Genomic DNA, 21,688 nt, shown 5'->3' on the forward strand with positions numbered 1-21,688 from the left:
AGCCCACAATGATATAGATCCACACGGGCCAAAGCCCTATGGGTTAGGGCCAGCCCACGGGCCTTCTAAAAAAATAATATGTATTTTTAAAAAAAAAACTTATAATAAAATGGTGCATAGAAATTATTAGAAAAAATAAAAATAAATAGTTTTTAGAAAATTGTCACTTTTTAAATAAATTATTGCATGGAAATTTTTTTGTAAAAAGTTTTGACAGAAAACGTTTCTGTAAAAAAATTAACGAAAAAAAATTCGTCAAAATTCTTTACAGAATCTAAATTCCGTAAAAGTTTTTGACGAAAAAATTTCCGTCGAAATTTTTGACGAAAAAATTTTCGTCGAAATTCTTCACGAAAAAATTTCGGTCGAAATTCTTGACGAAAAAATTTCCGTCGAAATTCTTAACGAAAAAAGTTTTTGTTGAAATTTTTGACGAAAAAAATTTTCGTCGAAATTTTTGATGAAAAAAATTTTTGTCGAAATTTTTTGACGAAAATAATTTCCGTCAAAATTTCTGACGAAACACATTTCCGTCAAAAAATTTTGACGAAAAATATTTTTGACAAAATTTTCGATAACAAATATTTCTATCAAAATTTTAAACGGAACACATTTTCGTTAAAAATTTTCCACGAAAATTATTATGTAAAAAACTTTGACGAAAATATTTCTGTAAAAAATTTCAACGAAAAAAATATTTTGTCAAAAATCTTTATGAAATCTAAATTCCGTCGAAAGTTTCACAGATACATTTTCCTCTAAAATTTTGAAAAAAAAATTTCCGTTGTAATTTTCATTGGGTCACATTTGCATCGAGGATTTTGGACGGAAAATATTCCGTCAAAATTTTTGAAGGAATTCTTTTTTCCATCAAAACTTTTGATGAAATTTTTTTTCTTGTAAATTGAATTGAATATTGTAGCCCGTGGGTCAGCCCAATCTAACCCTATAATGAGAGGACTTTAAAAGGATGGACTTAAAATAGTTCCATTACATAAAAGGCTAAAATTTTATAGAGCTAGTCCTAGGACTTGATGGGACTTGAGCCTTTTTGAGAGCTCTACTCGTATTCCTAGAAGTTTTCATGGTCTAAAGTTTGAAAAGATAAGGCGTACATACTCACAGCAGGACACTCGGGAGTCATATTTGTTGTTATATAAAATTGTGAAAGTAGATTGGGTGCACAAAGCACTGAAACAACCCCCTTTCTTTTTTTTATAATCACTGAAACAACCCTATATTTAGTAAGCCTGTTACATAATGAGAAAATCATAAAATTCCAAAAGCAGAGTAATTTTTTAATAAGTCAAAGTAATATATATCAGTCATTCATCGAAGAATTAATGAAATGGTAACTTATTAAAGCAAAAATTATGATAATAGTTTTTTGCTTATCTAATATTTTCCTTAGTAATAAAGTAATAGGTTTCAATTAAACATTGAAAGGGCAATAAATCTAAAGGCTCGAAAAATTATAATAATAAATAATAAATAATATGAACACGTTTCCATTTACATATAAAAAAATCTAAAGGCTTCAATTGACTAATGTTGAAGCCTGAGCAGCAAGACGTGCAAATTTGAACAAAAAAAACTAGTCAAAGAAGTATGCTGAATATATTTATTTCTTGCTCTGCTCCTCTTTGTAAACTTGAAGAGACTAGTCTACTATGAAGCGGGTAGAAGTAGAACTCAACACAACCCACCTAACCTCTATATTATTATGACCCTGCAACGTTTCAATATTATACTGCGCAGACAATATCAATGCATGTACCAATCTTGTTGTATATAAAAAGGTTTGCAACCTCATCTTACTCATTCAGCCTCACCTCAAGGACTAATATACTCTCTCAAGTCTTAACTTATTACTATCACTTTTGAATCTTTTGGCATCCAAACCCCAGCAAAGCAAAGCAAAGCAAACCATGGCTCCTATTGAAATCCCCACAGTGGTGCTTCCCAACACACCTAATCAACTGAGAGTGCCAGCGATTGGAATGGGGTCTGCCCCTGACTTCACATGCAAGAAAGACACTAAGGTTGCTATCATTGAGGCCATCAAGCAGGGTTACAGGCATTTTGATACTGCTGCTGCATATGGCTCAGAACAAGCTCTTGGAGAAGCTTTGAAGGAAGCAATTGACCTTGGTCTCGTGTCTCGTGAAGAGCTCTTTGTCACTTCCAAGCTTTGGGTCACCGACAATCATCCTCATCTCGTTGTTCCTGCTTTGCGCAAATCACTCCAGTGAGAACATATTATATAATATTGCTTTCATTTTCAATATGTGGTTTGCTTTTACATATATGGTTACTGAGATTAAGCTTCTGGTTTTGTTATTTTGTGTAGAACTCTTCAACTAGAGTACTTGGACCTGTATCTGATCCACTGGCCCCTCAGTTCTCAGCCTGGAAAGTTTTCATTTCCAATTCTTGTTGAGGATCTCTTGAAATTTGATGTGAAGGGTGTGTGGCAATCCATGGAAGAATGCCTCAAACTTGGACTCACCAGAGCTATTGGAGTCAGCAACTTCTCTGTCAAGAAGCTTCAAAATCTGCTTTCTGTTGCTACCATCCTTCCCGCAGTGAATCAAGTAATTAAACTAAGTCCATGAGTGTGTGTCTGTGTTGCTTTTTCCTTTTTCTCTTTCTGAATAAACTTGATATTGATCATGAAATTAATATATTAACTGTGATGACCTAATATATATATATATATATATATATATATATATATATATATAGGTGGAGATGAACCTTGCATGGCAACAGAAGAAACTGAGAGAGTTCTGCAGCGCAAATGGAATAGTAATAACAGCGTTCTCACCTCTGAGGAAAGGTGCAGGCAGGGGACCCAATGAAGTTATGGAGAATGATATGCTGAAAGAGATTGCAGATGCTCACGGCAAGTCAGTAGCACAGGTTAGTCTGAGATGGCTGTATGAACAAGGAGTCACTTTTGCGGCCAAGAGCTACGATAAGGAGAGGATGAATCAAAACCTTCAGATCTTTGATTGGGAATTGACGAAGGATGATCATCACAAAATAGATCAAATCAACCAAAACCGTTTAATCGGTGGACCAACCAAGCCCGCCCTCAATGATCTCTGGGATGATGAGATATAAGTGTTAAATCATAGATGTTTGCGTGAATCCCTTTTTATGATATCTTGTTCCTTATTAAGCTAATTGTGGGGTGGTTAAATTTTCATATATGAGTGATGTAATAGTGAATTTAATGAATGTGGGTGACATGTATGAGAAATATGTTCCCAAACTTGTGTACCACAAAATGAAAAGAGTTATTTGATTTACATTCCAAAGAAAGGATTTAGCTTTTAAAATGAGGGAATATTTTAAAAGATAAAATGCCGAATCATAATTGTTAAATTGAAAAATATTTAAAAGTAATTACCATTTTTAGTAGTTTTCCTTGTCATTTTTCAAAATTAAGATCAATAATATTTACAACCAAAATAAATAAGAAGGGAAAATGCATATTAGGGACTACGAGCGGCAAAAGTTATGATTCAATGTAGATTTAGAAGTTTTCATGTTATGTATAACTTTGTATTATCTATTGTGGGGAAAGATATTGTGACAACCAAGTTGTGTTACTACCAAGTGACTACCAATCAATCTCACCGTTAGATTGATTATATTGATCCAACGGTTATATTGATTTCCATCTTTGTATGATCATGATTCCCTATATTTAAAGTGAAAGCATTAAATATGAGAAATCATAACCATACAAAGGTGAAAATAAATATAAAGTCTTAAATTTGGGGAATCATGACCATACAAAGATGGAAATAAATATAACCGTTGGATCAACATAATCAATCTAACGGTGAGATTGATTGGTAGTCACTTGGTAGTAACATAGCTTGGTTGTCACAATATCCTTCCCCATCTATTAGGGTTTGTTTTTTCTGATGTTACTTTAGATAACTTTATCTAATGTTCATCAAAACGACGCCGTTTTGGGACGAAAATCATGGTATTTTTGTAATTTTAATTTATTTCAGGGTTCTAATAGTCTTTATCACTCTAATTTTTTAATTTTTCAACCCCAAAACGACGTCGTTTTGATGAACATTAGATAAAGTTATCTAAAGTAACATCGGAAACTTTTTTCCCTATATCTAATTATCGTTACTTAAAAAGTCAAAAATGCCGTGTCAAAATATTTTAAATAAGGGAAAATATATTCTCATGTTGGAAAGTATTTTTCTCTGTTACGCATAAATTGATTTTTGTGTTGCTTATATTTTTTTTTATAAGTGAGTCTCACACATAATTGTGTCTATAGCATAAAAGTATTTTTTTTTTCTATTAATTACATGAGATTAATAAAGCACTTTAAATAATAATGTTGAAAATTACACGCTTACTCATAAGACACAATTGTCATCTAGTATACACTCCATGTGCTTCTATAACAGTTTTTTTTCCTTCCAAGTTCATCATATACGTTGTGGGTTTTAATATTTTGACTAAACTGCTTAATATTTAATAGACCCTAAAATGCGGTTCCTCAATTTTGAAATGTTTTACTTTGAACTATGAGTGAGCTATAGTAGAAGTAAATCTATAATTTGACTTATACCCAAAAAAAAAATCTATAAATTGACGGCAACGAAAAATCTTCCATTTCAATTTTCCTCATTCAAAGAGCATATGTCACGAATGTATTTAATAAACAAAAATAGTACCATTATCCTAATAAAAAAAATTTTAAAAATTTCAATTTTTTAATATATTAAATACTTGTAATTTCCATTTAACAAAGAAATTTACCAAGCAACGGTCCCTTGACCTTGTTCTGCATAGATTCTTTTATGCTAACCTAAACTACACGTATTCCTGGAATTTTTCATTATTTAAAGTTTGAATAGCTAAGGCATACACACTCATAGCAGTACACTTTAGCATCCTCTTAACAAAATCCTATTTCCTTATACAAATTGTTACGTATGCACATTTTAAGTGTTTTGAAAATTAGATCTTTCATTAACTCATCGTGGCAATTGGTTCACGTGTATTGGTTTAGTCATAGTTGAACCGTAATTAAACTAGTTGAACCGCCGATTATGCCAGTTTTACATCAATTCAGTTGGTTTTTCAGCCATTTTCGGCCCCTCCAATTACATGGGCCAGACACAAGGCCACGTCTAACGGGCTTAACGGGCCAGAGACGTGTCAAAAGATACTATTAAGTATCCATGACTATTTTTCTAGTCATACTATTGCTTAACATAAGCTGTTTAAAAGGATTAGGCGTCTGTTCCCAGAATTACTTCACAATTTAATAGTCCCAAGTCTATTAAATCACAACGCTATTGACTTCATACAGGCAAACAAAAATAGAGAGAGAAGATTAGCATCATCATAAGCACAAATCCAGAAATGGTTAAATATATATATTTTGGATACAAGTCGGAATTAAACACATAACCTAATATAACCTACTCAAACTCCTTACCACTAGATCAATCCTAGTGGCTTAAATTTTTTTATATAATATATGCCAATCGTTGCTAAGATTATCCAAGACAAGCTATAAATCTTCCTAGTAACCAGATTGTCCGTAACACACACCAAATTCTTATGACCTGCCAGTCATTACTTAAATCATCTCTAGCACAATAACACAAATCAAGAATTAGCTAGAAACTAGAATATCCACAATACCATACATGTTTTATAATCTATTACCATAGTTAGGATAGTTAGCTGAGTCTTAGTTATATATGCATATATAATTAGTGGTCAGTAACTCTTTCTAGTCTATGTAAAAGCCATGCATTGGCTTTGTATTATACACTTTATTCATTCAGTAAATTTCAAATTACGATTTCTCATTTTCTCTCAATGGTCTCTTTAGCTCTTGCCACGTTTTTTCAACATAATCTGCCAATCTATACTTACTTTATCAGTGACGCCCCAAGTCTGGACTGTATTGCCATTTATTCTTTGAAGCTACCGAAAATTGGGCCATATCTTAATCCCCGGTGCATTTTTCTTTTATTGGAGTTATTCATCTAAGAACTATCATTGTCTAGAATATCTTTTAACATGATACAAGATATGAACAGAAAATTGTTTTGTCATGTATTAATAGATTACACAGAAAGATCCCAAACTTCTCTTAATGCTTATATATTACCATTTATAACTGCATAATATATATAATACAAGAACAGAACAGGCTTTCAGAGGCTATACAAGCAAGGAGAAGAACATTAAAGAAGCGAAAAATAAATAGCATAAGTTTTTTCCCAGAATGAGAATGATTCTTCGGGCCCTCATGAATTAGGCGATGTGCAGTCAGTTTCCATACAAGTGAAGCGATGCAATTGCTCAATAATGTTGAAAGCAAGATACAAGGCAAAGTAATTCAATAGCATGATCATTTATCAAGTTATCTACCAATGTTTCTCAAACGTTTCAGCACATCTTTTTCCCCAGTGAGTTGCCTGACCAAACCTTTAAATTGACAAGAAAAATTCAATACCTCATGGTAAAAATAATAATAATAATAATAATAATAATTAACCAAGAGACTAAAGGGTAGTGGAAGTCTTATTCTATATGATAGAACTTCTAAATCGACCATCTAAGTTTCCCCTATGTGATTAACACAATTTTCAGAGTGCAATGGCATTAGGGCAGATTGAATTATGATCCTAGACATCAGGAATCCATGATTTCCCAAGTATGTAATTGATATAGTGATAACATACACACACAAAAACAATGATGCTCGGAATTCTTTCCGTAAAAGGACATATGCAACATAATGTCCAAATATTAAATAAATTATTACCGTTGGTATAATCGCGACAATCATTAAGACCAATCCTCAAACTTGTTTCCCATTTTTCATTGAACTCACTTGCTATTTCCACAGCATCTGCTTTGGAATATCCAACAAGCCAGCATTTGCTTCTTGGCAACTTTTTTAACTTCCTCACAAGAATAGCTCCTAAGAATAAGAACAGAGGTCACGGTTTGATTAAAGAAAAAGTAAAAGCAGTTATGGCGAAAATATCCAACCAGAAAGTTCAAAAGTTATAATAAATCAGTTCAAATTTGCCAAATTTATTGTCACAAAAGGTGGACTATATAATTTCATCTCAGAAGAACTTAATGCACCAGGAATCAAATTTTCCTCTGCCAGATCATGAGAGCAAACTACATCATATACTTTCACTCATGGTAAGTGAGGGCATGAAGGAAACTATACAAATAACATAAAAGCTCATATGATGAAGCAAATATTGTTAACAACTACAGGGAACATCTTTCAGCATAAAGATAATTCACATTGTGATTTGTGATTTGTGATATAATTTATATCCAGCTGCTATCACAATCTTGTATAATAGCATTAACACGTGATGGTATAATTCTAAATTGTAACATATAAATTCATGTGTTTGTATTAGAATGAAAAGGATGACAAATAACATTAATATCACACGTCAGATGTGAAATGGAGCAAGTATGGGTCACCTATTTTGAAGAGCATCAACCAAGAAAAGCATAAATGCCTCTTGTGAGAGTGTGGCTATATGCATTTGTGGCATGTCAAAAACGTCAATGGCATTATTATACTGCTGCCTGCGGTAAATAAGTCTTCAGTAGCTTTTATTTCAAGTTTTTGTAAATTATACATAGCAGTTTACACTTTTGCACTGTCTAGCTAGGATCATGCATAATCTCGTTAATTAGTATTTAATACCATTCAGAAGTTAACTTTCTCAAAACGTCAGACTAGTATTCTCGAAATCTCACCAGGCACTGCTCTACCAGATAGAACTCCTAGTGCCACATATATATCTTCAGGATCTTTTGGTTGAAAATCAAAAACCAGAACCTGAAAAAGCATTGTTGAACTCAAGCTTGAAACATGCAAGGGCAACTGATGGACTAAATTGCAGTCATGGGTTACATGAAACTACTGAAACAAATTAAACAAATTTGAAAGACTCGTTTAAAAAATAAAAAATAAAAAGGTAAAAATTTATACACACTAATAATTATAAATTTATAATGAGCTTATCCATGAATTGACGAAATAATTACTAACTATAAATATAAGGTGAGGAAGGAAGCATAGAAACCTGAGAATGAAGAGAAGGTGAGCAGGGTTTGATGATGACCATGAAATGCTGCAAATCCCAGAAATTGAGGGAATAAGCAGCTGACATAAGCAACTGGGGTGGTCCCTTTGTGGCCCTTAGAGGCATAGCTGCTACATACACTTCATCTCTTCCCCTTACCATTGCTGAGTTCGACAAGAGGGATACCATTTTTCTGTGGGAATAACTCAAAAGGCACCAACAAAGCCAATTTCTATCTAGACAGTGAGCTAAACTGAACTGCTTAACTTTATCCGATCGACCTTTTGTCTGACAGACTACTGGTTGAAATTGCAAGTTATATATATATGAAGATGAGCATGTCAAATTTGTTTTATTTATTTATTTTTAAAGTTCATATTATTATTGATATGGGAAATGCTATTTTTATTGTTTAACTTTTTAATCTTTAATTTGAAATATCAATATGATGAATAGTTAATAGTCAATAATGGAATTGAAAATATATTTATATAAAAAAAATTGAATAACATGTATAAGTTATGTCTTGAATTATAGAAAGCTGAGTTATGCCTAGCAAATAAGATTTTTTTTTCAAATTGATGGGGCAAACTCTCATGGAACATGATATTTCAATTTTATGGTAAAACTCGTAAACCATTTAGCTGTGTAAGCCATGATTAAACTTGAGCTGTATTAGATGCGCGTCATCATATTGCTTTACTTATTTTTAAGTAGTGTTGCTTGTGACTAAGGGTGAAAGTGGACTGGACTGGACTCGACTGAGTTTTATCCTGAAAAATTTAAATTTATATTAAAAAATTTCAATTTGATCTGACCCGATAACATAATACGAGTCTAACTGTTAGCCTGACTTGTCCTATTTATAAAAAAAATAAATGGCCTAATATGATCTGTTAGACTGTTAATATTACAAAAAAAAAAAATTAAAGGTATTTTATTTTTTTCTTCAAGCCATGATTATTACGTAGACAATCTCCACTGTATGTTAAAGCTTGGATGGTATCTTCAGTCAAGTTAGAATGATAGGTATCAATAACTCTTCTTTCAGCATTAAATGTTGATTTTGATGATACTGTAAAGATTAGTACAGATCTTATGTCACTCCCAAAGATAATATTGGTGAGAGATCAAACCTAAGTCCTTCCACCATCTACTTAACTCATATTCACCAACTGAACTATCGTCATTTGTTATTATTATGAATAATATTATTTTATTTTATTTAAAATAAATAATATGATATAGACTGATCTGTGGGCTTATAGGTCCGGCATATAAAAAAAGCCTATCACCTACTTTTTAAACAGGCTTTTTTGAAAGTTCGGACATGTTCTATTTGACTATATGTAATAGGACAAGTTCGGTCTGATATAGATTAAGCCGTAGATCTCTGTAGACCGACCTGACCCACTTTGACCCTTCACTGTGAGTTAGTGACCAATATTCACTTGAATGTTTAGTGTTGGTTGGCTTCTCAAGAGAGAAAAATAAGGAACAAAATATCTCAAACAATCACATTTCTTCAATTTAAAGGAAGTGAGACCTAAGGAGCATGGAATAAAACTCCTCAACTGCCAAGGGCATGGTAGACAAAGTTGCTTAATAACGTGAATAAATGGTCTTAGGAAAACTCTCCCCCACTTTGAATTCGACAATATTCAAATCAGACTAGTTCTAATTCAAAGAATGAACTGATTGAGAAGAGTAAAAAAACATTGCATAAGATAATAATGTTCAATATATTTATTTGAGCAAACAGAGCTATCCTGCATTTCTGCAGAACATTACAAGGACCATAATAGACTTCATTCATACTACCTTGGAGACCCACATCCAAATTCCCACGTAGAGCTCACAGTACATAAACAGAAATAGTACCGCTCATGTATATGCCACGTGGTTGAAGTGGTCATCACTCATGTCTCTTACCCATTTAGCTACTAGCTATTTTATTAGACCACTAAACAAAGAAAACTGAAAAGTACCCTCTAAAACAGTGATATAAGCAGCACATTTTCCCTTAACATTCTTTATTCAGTCTTCTCAGTTGGAGCATCTGTGACCTCTTCAATCTTCTCAGCTGGTGCTTCTGCGATCACTTCCTCCTCTTTCTTTTCATCTGAAGCTTCTATTTCAACTTTCTCCTCACTTTGCTTTATTGGGGCTTCAGTGTCAACCTTGTCCTCAGGTTCAGGCTCAGCTACCTTCTCTTCTGTAACAACATCTTCTTTCTGAATCACTGTCTCAGATTCTGCAGCAGCTGGTGCCTGAACCTCAACAGCATCAACATTTTCTTTGGTTTCCTCAACAACTTCTGTCTCAGCTTCTTCCTTCTTAGTTTCCTCTTCTGTCTTCTCAACTGTCCCATCCACAGCTTCTACTACCACCTCTTTAGTCTCAACTTCAACCGAGGACTTGCCTTCTGGAGCTTCGGGTTCATGGACTTTAGTAACTGGGGCCTCTTCTTCCTTGGTTTGCTCAGAGCTAGGTTCTGATGCTGGTGTTGGAATCTCAACAACTTCTTCTTCAGTCTTCTCCTGATCAGCCTTCATTGATTCCATTGTGTCCTTGGGAAGGGCAGTGTTTGCTGATACAACCTACAAAATCCAATTAAAACAGGCACAGATATGATAAGATGAAAAATCAGTTGTTGTTTATTAGAGCCTTAACTTAGACTCTGGTGAGAAAAAGCATAAGCTGGTGGGGGTGCTAGTTTAAATAGTTCTTATTCTTCTTACTGGGGTAATTATTGGTTAACATGCCTCTTCTCATAATTGTTGCAATATATTTTAGTAGGAAAAGGTTTCCAATTTGTAAGATTATATATTTGATGTTTCTTTTAATACTCAAACAAATATGATAGATAGAGAAGTCATATGATTCATGTAGCATATTTATTGTGATGACCATTTAATTAAAATTTGCATTTCGAGAACTTTATATGGTTCTATTTAATTTTCTGAGTAAAATGAAGTATAAGAAGGGAGTTCAATTTCATTGACAGAGCTATATATTGATAAGCGGTTAATTGGCTATATATATAAAAGATAGATAGATAGATTGTGTTCGACTTTAGATCAAGCTGGAAACAAATATATGAAAATAAGGCTGAAACAACATAAGGAAATATATTTGCAGATTCTGACCAACCATGTGAACTAGAGTGCCAACTAATTGAAGTTAAAAAGTTACCTCAACAGTGGCCATTGGAATACCAAAGAATATGCAATTGATTCTAAAAGGACAATGTTAAGAGTGCTATAGGAAACTATGATAGCTTTTGATGAAAAGAAATGAGCATTGAGAGTGGTTTATATAGAGGTAGAGGGGTCAAGTTGATGAAAGAAAAAGAGAGGTGGGGGCACTTCAAGAATCTTGGGATTTGACGCCTCTTTCACTGAATGCTAATGGCATGTTTGGCAATAATGGTGGCAAAGGCTTAGAGATGAGGTTATGCTATTATTTTATAATGGTTGTTTCGGATCGGCTGAATAATGGAGGGTCATTTTTCATTGAAGCCATCATCTTCTTTTGGTTCTAAGCTTCTGTGCTTTGTGCAGTCGGATATCTAGGGGTGAATTACCATATTCACTGTTACTTCGTCATCATTGAGAGGTAAAATAAGGAAAATTACTTTGTGGTTGAAACAAATGGTTCATGTCAACTAATTAGATTGATAATAAATAGAAAAAAGTTCACTTTAACTTTGTGATTACATGATATATTGCTTACTTCTGTAATTCAAAGTTTATCACTTAAATCAATTGTAATTACATAAATATATCAATAATTTTTTTTAAAAAAAAACCATTCTCATTTTTATGTATTTTAATTTTATAATAGGAAAAATTTCAGTTTCACCCATCATGGTTATAATAATTATCACTTATCTCGATGTGGTTTCAAACTTATCATCAAGATCCATCGTGATTATAGAATGTATAGTTTAGCCCCTCAAATATTCAAAATGTCCTTATCATATAAAATATTTATAATACCCTTAATAAATAAATTATATTTAAAATGTCAAAAATATCACTAGTTAAAAAAAAATCTGATTAAAAATACAATTTTTTTTACAGTTACTTTTAATCGTAACCATTTTACTTAATTTGATCTGATGGTTGTAACTAAACACACTAAATATAGACTATTACATTACTTTTGTCACTCCACTTAGGAGATAACTTAATATGACTATCTAAAGTCTCTAAATCAAAGTTACCATCATTACTTTGCATTTTAAACCCTATTAATATATTGAAATTTCATCTTAATTTGAGGAGTAACGTTTTCGATGCTTATTTCTCGACAATAATTAAGGTATAATTCATGATTGTAATGTTTCCGTTGCTTATTTCTTGGCAATAATTAAGGTATGTTAATTATAGTTCGTGAAAGTAAAGTTTCTCGTGCTTATTTCTGCATCAACTAAAACAAAAATAGAAAAAGTATGTTAATCACATATTTTAGATACTGCGCTTTTTGGTGAATAAAGATGTCCATGTCAGATAACAAGAAGTAGATATAAAAAAATTTGAACAATAGTTAACATTATACATATAATTATAAAATTTGGATATCATAATAAATTAAACTTTAATCACTCCTCTTGAATACTTATTCTCTTACAAACTAAATTACCAGTATCTTCACAAATTAGGATTTATGGAGATTGATTTTTTAATTCCTAGGTATAAAAATTAGAAACAACTATGTTTTGTAGGTTGCTGAAAAGATAGATTAGGAGGATGAATGGTATACCTAAATGCAGTCAAGGTCGATGAGGCGATGACAACAACTTCTTTCTTATAGAGAATAGCCTAATCTAATTGGTAGCAAGGATATGGTTTCCTAGTTCTTGATTTAGGTATTATATTTAGATTTTTTAATTAGGGTTATTTTTTATATTTCACATATAATTTGTTATTTTTTTTAGTAAATCAATAGTTTATATAATAAGGATATTTTAAATATTTTAGGGGTTAAATAATACATTTTATGACCAAAATGGATTTGAGTGATAAGTTTGAAACCACGTGGGCTAAGTGATAATTGTTGTAACCACAATGGGTAAAATTGAAACTTTTCCTTTATAATAAGGTGTGAATAATTATTTTAAAAAAATAAAAATCAATTGTGTTAATATAATTATTTTCATTAAATTTTATTATAGAACAAAATCAACTTTATCTGTGTAAAAAGTGAGCTTATCATCTTTTAGTAATTTTTAAAAAGAAAAATATTCATTACGTATAATTTACATGTCATGTTAAAAAAGTACATGTTAAATTAAAATTTAAAGATAAGTAAAATTAGTTTTAATTAAATAATAAAAATTGTTTATATATATATATATATATATATATATATATATATATATATATACATGTCATTGTGTCAAAAATAAATAAAGTAATCGTGGAAAAGACATTTATCTATAAATTGAGATTTAAAAACTTGAAATTCAAAAGAAAAATGGTTGTGTGAAGTATATATAAATTGGCTTGCATCAATGAATGTCATTGTATCAACTTCACTATGAATATAGAAAATATTAAATCAACCCACACTATTAAGTAAAAAGTAATATTTTTAAAGTTTAAAAGTATAAAAATAAAAATTGATTTGAAACCATTCAAAACTGGTTCTAAAATCAGTTGAGGTTTGGTTGGGATTCAGTTCAAAACCGAATATGAGACAAACCAGTTTCGAATTTCAAAGCTTATTCCAAACCAACTGTAAATCAAAATCGATTTCTAAACTGGTTTAAAAAAGGAAAATATGCTTTGAAAAAATTAAAATCAATTAGATTTGAAGAACCAAACCATAAAAACCGATTTGATTCGGCATAAAAACCAAATCATACACTCGCTGCACCATTTTTTAGCACAATTTTTTTAATTGTTAAAAATTATCAAATCACTCCCACATGATCAATAAAAACAAAAAATAGTCACGATAGATTGACTATTGTTGACGTTGGTGGTCAAAGAAGAAAAGAGGTACCAGTAGGGGTGAAATTGGCTCCGGCCGGCCACAGAGATCTACGGTTTGGCCTACGTTAGGCCGGACCTGACCTAGTATATTTTGTAAAATAAGTCAAATTTGGGCTTTGAAAAAACTTGTTTATTAAAAAGGCCATAGGCCCACTTTCACAAGGCCTGACCTATAAGCCTACAGGCTGGCCTATATTGTACTATTTATTTTAAATAAAATAAAATAGAATAAGTATGGCTTGAAAAAAAATAAAAGATATAAATTTAATCAATTGTAATTATTTATAACCTAATTATATTCGATTATATTTTAATAGAAATCTAACTTTTTTTCTTATATAGGAGGAACCAACATATCAACATGTTAAATTGTGTATATGAATATATTAAAAGGTTTTTGAGAGAGATTATACTTACTACAAACATCATGATGTGTTGTTAGATTCATGTAATTATTTTAATTTACATAGTATGGATTTGTTTCTTGGATATGATGAAATATTTGTTATTTAGTTTGAGCATTTTGCGTTTGAAAATGACTTAAATGCAAATTGTATGAATTTTGTTGTGATTCATGATTCTGTTTGGACGTTGAAATTATGATTTTTGGTTTAGCAACAGAATTTGAGTATTTTGTAAAGTTGATTCATGGTTCTGTTTGGAAGTTAAGAATTAACCAACTAATGGGCTAGGCCAGGCTATTTATTTTTTTATAAACGGGCCAAATCAGGCTAACAGTTAGACTCATAATAGGCTTGGGCCAGGTCAAATTGAAACTTTTTTGACGTAGGCTTGGGCTTTTCGGGGTAAAGCTTGGCCTAGTCTAGCCCACTTTCACCCCTAAGTATCAGTACCACATCAAATTACCGCTAAACCTACAAGATCAATAAAGTTTTACACAAGTATATTATTTTCTATGATTTTGGTAAATAAATAATAAATAATGGGCATTTCTCATGTTGCTGTTGCATAAATATTTCATAACACTAATTTTAGTAGTTATTTAATCAATAATAAATAAAATTTTAATCCAAGAGGCACAATTGGTAAGAAAATTGTACCTAAAAGGAGCGAATTATTATAGTTAAAATGTCGATGGTTTGATTCCTAGGCAAAACACCTCAAGGTCAATGATAAAACATTCACCCTCAATGTCACGAAGGGAATTATTCTCATTTAAAGTGTGAGGATACTTTAAGAAGAAAATATAACAACATTCTACGATTGTATAAAATGATAAGTGATATAAAAAAAAAAGTATTTGTGATTTTAAATGATATAAATTTATGTCATTTTAAAAGAGAGATAGACACAAAATAATATTTTTATATTTAACATTTAAATTTAAAAAAAAATACTCACTTCCTCTCCCATGATTTTTATTCTTTGTGTCTATCTCTCTTCTAAAATAACATAACTTATGTTATTTTAAATGATAAACATCAAACCCATAAAAACATTAAACAAACGCAAACTATAACTGTAACCTATTATAATTTTAAATTTGTAAATATTTTATACCGTTCACTTTCATTAGTTGTATTTTTTTGGGGTTGTAGTAACATCTTTCTTGGATCCCAAACAAACTAATAAATTAGTAAAATAGCTGGCAGCTTCGGATTGTTATAGACCTGACGCAAATAAAACAACAAACCGTCGTTCAACTATACTTTATGGGCTCTGGACGGCTGGTGGGCCCATGGCCCACAAGGTGATTCACATCAGTTGCCGTATTTATTTCCAATGAAAAGGAGACACGTGGAAATCACATCACCGACCACGTAGTCGTTTTGTGGCTGGTTGCTCTTTCTTTCTTTTGATGTGATGAGACTATTATCGCAAAATGGAAAAAGGTGAATCATACTCCCATTGACATGTTGTGGCTGCTATTGCTTATGGGTAAAGATTTGTTAAACAGATGCATATCATTCCTTTGCCTACAAATAGAATGATGAAACCTAAGAATAAGAATTTATATCGCATCATCGTTCACGTCCTAATTATTTACCAAAATAACACATATAAAAGTAACACTGCTAGCTGTAAATGTAAATTTCTTAACAAAAAACAAAGAGGTTAGGGGGCGTTTGGTACGCGGAATTTTAAGGGATTCCCGGGAAACTGAATTTTTTTAAATTTTAAATTTTCAGATATTATCGTAAACTGAATGCAAAAATCATATTTTTGAAAATCGAGATTCTCGGACAAATAAAAATTTCTCCTGTACCAAACGCCCTGTTTGTCCAGGGCATGAAAATGTTCAATGAGTTAATCAAATATAAGATTGCAGCAGGTCCATCCTTCTTCTTTATATGTAGTTATGTTAAGAATTAATTCAACCCAAAATCTTAAGGTATTGGATGATAGTCTTTTTAATGCTTTTAATTATTCTCTAACACACCCTATCACGTAAGAGCCCTTTTGGTAGAGGTAGCAAAACCGGCCGACCCGTCCCGTCCCGCCGTCAACCCGTCAAAAAGGGTTGACCCGCGCAATTTAATATTGGTTGAAAATCTCAACCCACCCTGTTTTGTGGTGGATTGGCAGGTTGGCGGGTCAACCCACCTAAAAATTAAAAAATATATATATATATATTTTATTAATTTCATAATATTTCTAATTTTTATTTCACAATCTCTTTAGTATTTTTTCAATCTCAAACCTAAATAAATACTAATATTTAGTCAAATACTTTTTATGAACTTATTTTTGCCTTAATATATGGATAACCTTTGGAATAAATAAAGTTTTTCTTCTTTACTTTTTTAGAGGAGTACTAAGATAAAAAAAATCTCATATCACAAAAGCTTAGTGACAAATAAAATACTGTCTATTAGTAAATAAAATAAAAAAACTGACTCGCGGGCCAACCATCCCCGACCAACTGCCAACCCGTTTTAACCCACAACTAAGCGGGGTGGGTTGAGGTGAGTTGGTGGATTAAAAAGTATATCCCAACCCGCCCCGTTTGGTAGGTTGGCGGGTTGACCCGTCGGGTTCAATCCAAATTGTCATTTCTACCTTTTGGGCTTAAAGCGTGGATATGACACAAACACATTGTTAGTCTACCTTGTGCTACATAAGCCCATTTTTTTTTATCTACCTTGTGCTTTTCTTAATTTCACCTGAAAGTGAGGGCGATGAGAATTGAACTTGTGACCTCATGATCACTTAAGCTCTGATACCATGTTAAGAATCAATTCAACCCAAAATCTTAAGGTATTGAGTGATAGCCTTTTTTATGTTTTTATATTATTCTCTAACTAGTTAGCATCAAGATTGTAATCCATAACAGGCAATAGACAAATTATCAATGTTTGTTTTATTGGAAAATAATTTCTGCAGTAGCAGAAATTATTCTCTTTGCCATTCATAAAAAAACAAAACGGAGAGAAGAAAAAAATTTGTGTCAGATGGAATGTATGAAAAATATTGTTATACACTTAGGTCTCATTGCATCTAATGTATTTTTTAATTTTTTTAATTAATTCTTTGTCATAATTTAATTTCATATCCAATAAGTTTTATCCAAAAAAACGCTATTGATCGTAATTTCGTGTCATATCTAATAAAATTACAAATTTTTTAAAACCATGATAGATTCACCTGAATCTCAGTGTTAATAATTTTCAAGAAACTGAGATAAACAATAAATTTAAAATTAAATTTCTAGCTACAACTTTTGGGGCTTTTATAAACAGTAATCTAATTCAATATTCATATCGGGAAAATATTTTCTCCTTTTAAAGGAGAAAATTTTTCTCATGTTAGTGACTCAAAGCATATGTGGATCTCACCCTTAATTTTTTTCTCCTTTCACTATTTTGTGAGACCCACTTATACAATATGTCACTAACATGAGAAAAAATTTCTCCTTTTAAAAGGAGAAAATGTTTTCCCATTCATATTTATATAACTGACCACGTACGGGCCAGGCATTATTTATCTGGCTTGTAAACAAGTTTTTGGACAAATCATTTTGGGGCAACCGATTCCGAAATTGAGCCCAAATTCTACTAGTCGACAGAATGAGCCAGTCTTGGTGCCCTCATGAAAACACGTGGCAAAAACACCATGTTGAGAATGATATTTTAAACGTTGACAAAAAATGACAGTATCTTTGGATAGATAATAAGTGTTATAGTTAATTTTAACAATTAATTTGTATATATATGACTAGGGTTGGTAAAACGGGCTAACCCAGCCCGACCCAACTCACTTTCAACCCGAAAAAAACGAGTCAGGTTAGGGTTGGCTCGAAAAAAAAAACGAGCCAGAAAACTCAACCCAACCTGACCCGAGTCGGGTTAGGGTTGGCTCAAAAATCTGGCTCGTGGGTTGGCTTGAAAAAATAGCTCGCGAGTTGGTTCGAAAATAGGCTTGCGGTTTCGCTCGAAAATTGGCTCTCGGGTTGGCTCGTTTTTAGCTATTTAAATGATCCTGTAGTATTAATGCACCAGCTATGTGGCTTCCATTAGCTTAAAAAAGGGTTACAAAATGAGAAATAAAAGAAAAATATTTTAGTTTCGAATTTTCTTCATGACAAATTTGCATCAACATCCAGAAACAATCAGAACCACTTGCTACCAAGTGGATAAGATATTTGAACCAAACAGAGCCAGCACAGCCTAACAATATAAAAATGATAGGGATGTGAGAAGATTAGGGACTTAGGTTTAGATAAGGAAGAAAAATGATGACAACATGTGTGGGTTTTGTCTATTTTTCTATATTATATTTTGTATTTTTTATTAAAAAAAAAACTCAACTCGCGAGCTGGCTCGTTTGACCCGCGAGTTGGCTCGTTTTTTCACTGGTTAAAACGAGCCAAGTTGGCTCGGGTTGGCAGCTCATTTTTGCCAACCCAACCCAGCTCATTTTTTGCGGGTTACGAGCCAACCCGTTGGGTTAGCTCGTTTTTGCCAACCCTATATATGACTGTAGTAATTTATTAAGAATTAATAATTAATTAATAAAAGTAATCAAATCAATTATAGCTGTTTGATGCATGAAAGTCAATGGCTAAAATTGAGTGTAAGATACATTATTCTTACACCGGTATAAGCTGTTTGATGCATGAAAGTCAATGGCTAAAATTGAGTGTAAGATATATTATTTTTACACCGATATAAGTTAATCATATCTGATAAAAAAATTATATTTGAAACCATCAAAGTTAAGTAAATGCTTTAAATTTTCTACTAAATAGGTACAACATTAGGGAGTATGTACTTATTTATTAAAAATAGGAAAATATAAAACTTAGATGAGAATAATCATAAAAAATGGGTAAAATAGGAAAAGTCGGGTATAAACTTTTTTTCATATTTAGTAAAAGATGCATGGAAGTACCAAAGATATTTCTATAGAATAGACATTTTCATTTGTTAATTTTTTTTTTATGATCTATTTATATCTAATATACACAAACTTTCAAAATCTATAATCAATTATCTCTAAGTTTTTTTTATATATCTATCAGCACATCGATTATCCGATTAATCTAATTAAACCACGTTGAAATTATTATTTGATACTCCATATATATATGATACTTTTCACTTATAACACAAATCTTATAGAAATGCACTGAGATTTGTCTTCTAAACGGGATAAATACATTCGTTGAAGAGATTTTGTGATTTTTTGGTAAAACTTCAGAAAAGTGCTATGGAAGATATTATATATAAGTCATGTGTGTATAGGAGAAAATTGAGGAATTAGTTATTTTATTAATTTGAGTATTTTGACAAAAATAATTATAATGGATGTTAAAATTATAGGGATTTAGTGTCCATTTGGATGAGCTTTTATTCTTAAAAAAATTGTTTTTTTTTAAAAAAAAAAGTCTTTTTGAGAATTTTTAAATGTTTGGATAACAGCTTTTTAAAAAGTAAAATTTAAAATAAAAGTTAAAATACTGTTTTTTTATAGCCAGTAGTTAGTTGCTTTTGAAAAAAACAGAAATTAAAAGATAACATAAATTTTTTTTTGAAAAAAAAAAATATAAATTTTTAAAATACAATTTTAACCTTATCCTATCATACCTATTTTATCTCTCCTTATCTCATGATCATGCTATTTTATCTCGAAAGTGTTTTTTTTTATTTTAACATCCAAACAATTTTTTGATGTAAAAGTAATTTTCAGATCATACATCCAAATGTAAAATAACTTTACCTTTTTAAAAAGTTATTTAAAAAAAAACAATGCATAAAAAGTTATTTTTTTAAAAAAGCTCATCCAAAAAAGCTCTTAGGCATTGATAGAGAAAAGGAGAAAAGTCTAAATAATATTGAATATTAATTTTATATGGAGTGATTGATGTGGTTAATAAAAAAAATACTAATCCATGTACCAAAAAAAAATAAAAAAAATACTAATCCTGATTTATATTATACAAGAAAAAAAAATCTCTTTTGTTTTGCATCATCTTAGTTATTTGAAATGTGCTTTAGTTTTATTTTTTTATTTTTTTGGTATAAGCTTTAGTTTTATTTTATTTATTATTTTGGTATAACTTTAGTTTTATTTTTAATTTTATAATCACTATATCTTTCTTTAGTAATGCTGTCAATACTACAACAATGATATAAAACACATTTAATGAAAATAATAACAAAAATTGTTTTAAAATTTTAATATCGATGCCAAAATCTGAGCCAGGACAAAGAGATTCCAAAAAATACGAAAACTAAGAGGTGTATTAGATTGAAATTTCAAAGGATTTTAATGGTTTATTTTTGGACAAAAAATCTATTGGCCTTCAATTAGGATTTTAGAAGAATAAAAAAAGTCATGTGATATCCGATTAGGATTTTAAAAAATTATTTTAGAGTCCTTCCAAATCTGGTGGTATTCAATCAATATTTTAAACAAAGAAAAAGTAATATTGTGGTATTCAAAATCTAACGATTTTAATGAATTTTCTTTTGGTATGGATTTCGTGAGACTTTTTAGTGAGAAGTATAAATAGAATGCCTCTCTCACAATCTCATGTTAACCTCTATGATTTCTTGAGAATTCTCTATTGCAGTGCTTCTTTTTCCTTTGGTGGGTCGACTCGCTCAAAATCGGATTCCGCTACGGGAGCTTCGTCAAAGCTAAAAAAAATAGCAGATTTTTGAGCGATTTTCATCACAAAACAACTCAACAAGGTTCTAATCTAATCCATCTCAAAAATAGCATATTTTTAAGTGATTTTTTTAGAACTTGAAGTTTAAAAAATGGTTTTTAAAGTTATGGGTTGCAATTTTTTCTTGGCATAAAAAGGTGTGATTTTTGTATTAAAAGCAACATAAAACAGTGAAAAAATAACAGGGGAATAAAAATCCCCCAAACCAATTTTTGTTTTACATCAATGAAATGAGATCTATTGAAAGAAAGATTGAAAATTTTATAATATGAACCCTATGTTTTATAACAATACATTCGTAAACGAAATTTCTTCGATATAAAAAATAATTTCAAAAAAAATTTGTGTCAAAGATTACTATTTTTTTTTCAAAGACTCCAAAGATATTTAAGGTTTCAAAGTATCGTTTGAAAATAATT

General features: G+C 31.1%; 3 protein-coding genes across 4 annotated transcripts; 1 reads left to right on the plus strand and 2 right to left on the minus strand.

Moving 5' to 3' along the window:
• Positions 1 to 1,825: 1,825 nt before the first annotated feature.
• LOC133290065 (NAD(P)H-dependent 6'-deoxychalcone synthase-like) lies at positions 1,826 to 3,198 on the plus strand. Its single transcript, XM_061488119.1, has 3 exons — positions 1,826 to 2,248; positions 2,351 to 2,594; positions 2,746 to 3,198. Exons 1-3 carry the CDS (start codon positions 1,929 to 1,931, stop codon positions 3,124 to 3,126), a joined length of 945 nt encoding a protein of 314 aa, XP_061344103.1. The 5' UTR covers positions 1,826 to 1,928; the 3' UTR covers positions 3,127 to 3,198.
• A 2,922-nt stretch (positions 3,199 to 6,120) lies between these two features.
• On the minus strand, positions 6,121 to 8,408 carry LOC133290096 (uncharacterized). 2 transcript variants are annotated; one of them, XM_061488156.1, is made up of 4 exons: positions 8,133 to 8,408; positions 7,804 to 7,885; positions 6,833 to 6,991; positions 6,121 to 6,492 (listed from the first exon to the last, which is right to left on the minus strand). In XM_061488156.1, the coding sequence occupies exons 1-4, from the start codon at positions 8,319 to 8,321 to the stop codon at positions 6,428 to 6,430; spliced, it is 495 nt and encodes a 164-aa protein (XP_061344140.1). In that variant the 5' UTR covers positions 8,322 to 8,408; the 3' UTR covers positions 6,121 to 6,427. The 2 variants fall into 2 exon arrangements, with proteins under 2 accessions (XP_061344140.1, XP_061344139.1); XM_061488155.1 differs by lacking the exon at positions 6,121 to 6,492 and having other exon boundaries at positions 6,556 to 6,991.
• A 1,459-nt stretch (positions 8,409 to 9,867) lies between these two features.
• LOC133290103 (major latex allergen Hev b 5-like) lies at positions 9,868 to 11,432 on the minus strand. The gene is made up of 2 exons (XM_061488166.1): positions 11,328 to 11,432; positions 9,868 to 10,732 (listed from the first exon to the last, which is right to left on the minus strand). Exons 1-2 carry the CDS (start codon positions 11,340 to 11,342, stop codon positions 10,166 to 10,168), a joined length of 582 nt encoding a protein of 193 aa, XP_061344150.1. The 5' UTR covers positions 11,343 to 11,432; the 3' UTR covers positions 9,868 to 10,165.
• Between the last annotated feature and the right edge of the window lie 10,256 nt (positions 11,433 to 21,688).

The sequence above is a fragment of the Gastrolobium bilobum genome, unplaced genomic scaffold (assembly GCF_033153095.1).
Source record: "Gastrolobium bilobum isolate Gb01-03AN ecotype WA unplaced genomic scaffold, APGP_CSIRO_Gbil_v1 utg7782, whole genome shotgun sequence".
NCBI lineage: Eukaryota > Viridiplantae > Streptophyta > Magnoliopsida > Fabales > Fabaceae > Gastrolobium > Gastrolobium bilobum.